Source organism: Sinocyclocheilus rhinocerous, unplaced genomic scaffold (assembly GCF_001515625.1).
Source record: "Sinocyclocheilus rhinocerous isolate Xijiao unplaced genomic scaffold, SAMN03320098_v1.1 scaffold889, whole genome shotgun sequence".
NCBI lineage: Eukaryota > Metazoa > Chordata > Actinopteri > Cypriniformes > Cyprinidae > Sinocyclocheilus > Sinocyclocheilus rhinocerous.
The window spans coordinates 2,844,917-2,850,434 of NW_015638024.1; the positions used below are offsets into that span (position 1 = coordinate 2,844,917).

A 5,518-nucleotide genomic window follows, 5' to 3' on the forward strand; every position below is an offset into this window, starting at 1 on the left:
GCGCCGGCTGTTGAGAACGCGCTCAGGACAGTTCGGACATTGCGGTGAATCAGAGGTAAAAAACAATATAAATACTGTTCAGTTTCTTGCACAGACGGATCATTTCGTGTCTTTACACATCAATGTATCGTCACGAGCCACAGGGTTTATTTTGGTTTTGTTTGTGTATGTTTTTTTTGACTCTCAAAGCCGTGATTCCTATTCAATTCTATTATATGACTGACAGACTGCAACGGTTTGAGTTAAAAATCTTCGTTTGTGTTCTACTGAAGAAACAAAGTCACCTACATCTTGGATGCCCTGGGGGTAAGCAGATAAACATCAAATTTTCATTTTTGGGTGAACTATTCCTTTAAGCCCTTCAAGATACAGAATCATGAGTTTGTTGAATGTTCAGTGAATAGGTTCCATCAGAATGAGAATTCAAACAGCTGATAAAACATCACAATAATCCACAAGTAAAACTTCAGTCTATCAATTAATGTCTCGTGAAATGAAAAGCTGCATGTTTGTAACAAACAAATTCAACATCAAGACGTTTCTCACTTCAAACCATTGTTTCCGGCTAAAATATGAGTCCATAATAGTGCTTCCTCCAGTGAAAAAGTTGTCCTGTTTGAATCAGAAAAGAAATATCTACAGATCAAGCACCATTTACAAGCGAAAACAATCCCAATCAGTTCTAAACAAATATGTTGGTGGATTTTAATGTGAGAGGACAATATGGGGATGGACTTTTTCACTGGAGAAAGCATTATTGTGGACTGTGGACTGGTATTTTGGCCAGAAGCAATGGTTTAAAGTTAAAACGGCTTTCACTTCAGAAGATATTAATTGCTGGATTGGACTCATGTATATTACTTGTGGATCATTGTGATGTTTGTACTCTCCTTCTGACAGCACTCATTGTACTATTCCTTTAAAGTTATCAAAATTGCCTCAAGATTTTTAAACATCATTTTATTGACCTACTTTAATTTTTTGTGTGCAGTTTGGTTTCCGATTCAAGCCCTACATCCGTTACTGCATGGAAGAAGAGGCCTGTATGGAGTATATGCGCACTTTACTGAAAGACAATGAGCTCTTCAGAATATATGTAACTGTGAGTAATTATTACCATCCGTATCTTGTTGCTCTTCAGACAGACACATTAACCTTTGATGGATTCAGTCTGGCGGCAAATATAAAGGCACCTCTGAAGGTGTATTATATATAAGAGATATGAGAGGTCTTTAGTATAATAACCGGTACTGTGACAGCACCCTCATTATGACTCAGTGATTCTCTCATAGTCTGCTTGTGCTGTGAGTGTATGTTTATGATTGTTCACCAAATGAGACTTTCAATAAACTTTTCCATCCTGCAGTGGGCAGAAACTCATAAACAGTGCAACCGGCTGAAGCTGACAGACATGTTGGTGAAGCCTCATCAAAGACTCACTAAATACCCACTGCTGCTCAAAAGTGTGTTGAAAAAGACAGATGACCCGGCAACTCGTGAGGCCCTTAACAAAATGGTAAGAAAGTAGTTTTTACAAATCTTTGCAATAGAGCATATGTGCACATTATTCAGTAGTATTTTGTTTATTTTAATGTTGTTTACAATAATGTATTCAAGCCACTGGGTTTTGGGATTCACAATAATGTGAAATACTCATATGTCTAAGACCACATTTAAATTCTTGGATTAAAAAAAAATTATTCTAAGAATTTACAGCATGTAAAGTTGAGTCGATGTCGACTAGTCGCTGATGACATTATTAATGAACAAATAAGCCAGAACCTTGAGCTGAGACGAACACCTTGTGCACATAGCTGTGCATATTTTTTTCTTTTTCTTTTATTTCTCTTTTCTATATTTTTATTGTCTATTATCTTTATTATCTATTGACAGCCCCATAGTAAATATTTTCTTTTGTTGTCAGGTGGCTGCTGTTGAATGCTTCATTAACAGTGTGGACTCACAAATGAGACAAAGGGAGGAAAAACAGAAGCTGGCTGCCATCGCTGGACGTATAGAGGCGTATGAGGCCGTGGAGGGGGCCAGCGAGGAGGTGGAGAGGGTGAGATGCATGAACTATGAGTCACTATCATGGCTTCAGAATGTTGCATGGTTTATATGAGATCTTGAAGAAACAAACAGCATGACCTGCTTGGTGTCTCTATAATCATCCATTGTGCTGTGCATTGATCCTTCAGATCCTCAGGGAATATAATAACTTTGAACTGACCGCTCCAGTCATGGGCGCCCCACCTGAAGAGACTCGTCAGCTGCTCCTAGAGGGAGCTCTCAAGATGAAGGAGGGTAAAGAGAGCAGGGTACGATTTCCTTCTTTTTTTTTTATTTGTTACAGGAAAAAGAAGCAAAGCCTGCATTTCTAAGTGCACTTTAGTAATAAATAAATTTTTAACTAACAGCTAATAGTTGTCTAAAAGCTTCTCACTGGTCTCCATTAACTCCTGTTTCCGACAGATGGATGTATACTGTTTCCTGTTCACTGATGTTCTGTTGATTACTAAGTCCGTGAAGCGTGTGGAGAAAGTGAAGGTGATCCGGCAGCCTCTCGTCATCCATAACGTGGTGTGCCGAGAGCTGAAAGACCCAGGAAGCTTCCTCCTTATCTACCTCAACGAGTTTCGCTGTGCCATTGCCTCCTACTGCTTTCAGGCCAATAGTGGCACTCAGGGCCGCAGCTGGATTGAGGCCATTTACAACGCACAGGTATTCGAATTAACCCACTGCAACCTTTTGATTAATAATGTTTGGTTACAGTAACCCTTGGCCTTGATTGTTGGTTTTAATATGAAGAGTTTCCCCATGCAGAACCAGCTCCAGAGACTTTGCTCTGAGACCCAGAGAGATGACCGAGATGAGGATGAGACAGAAAGCAGCATGTCCACCTCTAGCTCTCCATCAATACAGCACAGAGAGCCGCTAGGCAAGAGGTACTGTTTTCCTTATATACTGTATATACAGTATATAGTGTATGTAGATTATTCTTGTAGTTCAAACAGTACAGCATGGCACTAGCAAAACTATGGTTTCATTTCCTAAGTAATGCAATGTAAGTCATTTTAGATAAAAGCCTCTCCCAAATCTATAAATTTAAATGTAAGTAAATAGATGATTAAAATGTATCTTTCTTGCTTGAAGGAATGTATGTGTGTGTACGATTATAATTTTCATCATAAATAAACATTTGCATGAGCTGCTCTTAAATGACAATTTAATGAAAGATCATAAGTAAATGAAGTCGAATAAATATATATGAAAATTTTAAAAAAAAATTATAATATGTATTAATACAATGGTAATAAAAAACAATTAAAATACTGTATATAAAAATTCAGAAATTTCATCAATTCATAAATATATTTAAAAAGCATTATGTATGTGCATGTATGAATAATATAAAAATATATTTGAAAACAAAAATATTAAAATATTATAATTTACATCATGAATAAACAGGAGCTGCTCATAATTGACAAAACTGTGTGTCTTTAAATGCAAATGAGTTGCTGTTCCCCGCCCTCTTTTCCAGAATAGAGCTGCGCCATTACAGCTAGTACCTGCTAAAAACCATCTGTTTTGGTTTTGATATCCATGTTTTTCGCGCTGAAATCATACGTTTTAAACCATATTCGTTTAAATTTCTGATATACGGTTTTCTGAGTGCACACGTACAGAAAGCAGCTGTCACAGCATGTGAGTACTAAACTAAGTTCTCATTCACACACAAGTTTACGTTAAAAACACACCAGTTACAAAAACAGTCGATTATGTCTGTGAAGGTAAACAGCTGGAAAATAAATTGCCTGTTTATTTTAGATCTGTGTGGCAGCAGCAATATATATTAAATAAATCATTAAATCCACTGCTCTCTTGTCTCCTCTGAGGCTGGGACTCTAAATAGTGTTCTGTGCTCGTCTGTGCAGCCAAAGACAGAACAGTTAGCATGTTTTGCTCAAACTTTCGCCATGACATTAGAGCTGGTACACCGTCGTCGCTTGCGAAATCAAAATGATGGCGCTGTGGGTGGAAACGTACAGATTAATATTAATATTATAGTAATATTATAATGAGATCCCTTTGCCACGTCACCAAGGGAGCGAAATCAGACGCGCTCGTTTTCTCAGACGCTTGCAGAAAAATGCTTACCAAAACAAAGTTACTGGGTTAATCTTTTTCACGTTTCTTTGGTTGGTAGATGCACCGGGGACCTGATTATAGCACTTAAAACCTGGAAAAGTCAGATTTTCATGATATTATCATTAATAATATATGTAATAAACATAATTAAATATAGAAATAAATGACAATAGATTTACTGAAAGATCAAAGTACATCAAGCAGTCTAATAAATATCAATTTTTCTTTTCCAAAAGCCTCTCTCTTTCACCAAGTCACTCTGATGGCTCCACGGAAACCCTTTCTGTGGCAGCTATGGAAGAAACGGATGAGGTTGGGTCCTTGTCGACTGTTCAGACTGCATCGCTGAGAAATTCCCTGCTGTCTTCATCAAGCCTGCGGGATTCCTTCTCTACTAGTAACAGCAAAACTCTGGAAGGTCTGAGTGATTTGGTGGCCACAGACTTGGATCCGGAAAGTCGCTCTCTTTCTATAGACAGTGCGTATGGAACACTCTCACCTCAGTCCCTGATTACAGAGCTGGACTTAAAGGGGGCGGTTTGCCAGAGTGAGGGAGAAGAGACCGATGCTGGGGAGGAAGAAGAGGCATTTGAGGATGATGAAGATGGTGATGAGGAGGATTCATTGACCTGGAACGGCTCTCAGATTACTGTAAATGAGTCCTGCATTTTAGATGGCCGTGTAAACAAAGAGGAGCTTGACCAGAAGAATGATTTTTCTGCGATGTCTCAGGTTACGGGTTGTCACTCACATACACTGCGGCGCCGTTCGCCCGTCCAGCCACGTCCAGACTACCTGCAGCACTTTGCCCTCAGGTCACGCTCCGAGGATGACCTCCTTCAATGCCTCACCGGTCCTCTCCGTCCCTCTAGCAGGAACAACATCAGCAAGAGCTTGACACACCTCGGCAAACAGACGTCTCACAGCACAGAGCTATTCCAGACAGACGAGGAAGACTTCCGTGAAGACCCCAAAGCACTGTTGAACAAACTGACGAACACTCTTAGGAGAGCAGAGTCCAGGCATGTGCAAAGGACCCTCAGCTGCCCCAATGGCCAGGCAGACTGTGAGGTTAAAGCGAATGAGACACCACCCTCTGGTGGTCTGGAGGAAAAGAGTGACTTGGTGCTATCCCAGCAGCCACATCAGCAGCATAAGAAACTGACCGTGGCTCAGTTGCACAGGATACGTGCTACCATGGTGCTCAATTCAACACTGACAGCATCGTAAGTCTACAAACACACCTAATATTTCACATATTTAGGTCATATTTCACTCCTAAATCTAAAAAATATTATTAAAAAAAATAAAATAATAAATAAATAAAATATTATAAAATAAATAAATAAAATACATTTTACACTTT

At 39.2% G+C, this 5,518-nt stretch overlaps 1 protein-coding gene across 6 annotated transcripts in view; it reads left to right on the forward strand.

Moving 5' to 3' along the window:
* LOC107749498 (pleckstrin homology domain-containing family G member 5-like) overlaps positions 1-5,518 on the forward strand; it is a 46,513-nt gene that overhangs the window by 37,894 nt on the left and 3,101 nt on the right. For 4 of the 6 annotated variants that reach the window (XM_016564673.1, XM_016564678.1, XM_016564677.1 and 1 more), the window contains 7 exons: positions 992-1,102; positions 1,367-1,516; positions 1,925-2,062; positions 2,199-2,318; positions 2,473-2,721; positions 2,824-2,945; positions 4,389-5,378. In XM_016564673.1, the coding sequence (XP_016420159.1) occupies positions 992-1,102; positions 1,367-1,516; positions 1,925-2,062; positions 2,199-2,318; positions 2,473-2,721; positions 2,824-2,945; positions 4,389-5,378 (1,880 nt within the window). Of the gene's footprint in view, positions 1-991; positions 1,103-1,366; positions 1,517-1,924; positions 2,063-2,198; positions 2,319-2,472; positions 2,722-2,823; positions 2,946-4,388; positions 5,383-5,518 lie in introns of those variants that run through there. The other 2 variants (XM_016564675.1, XM_016564674.1) reach the window with 2 other exon arrangements.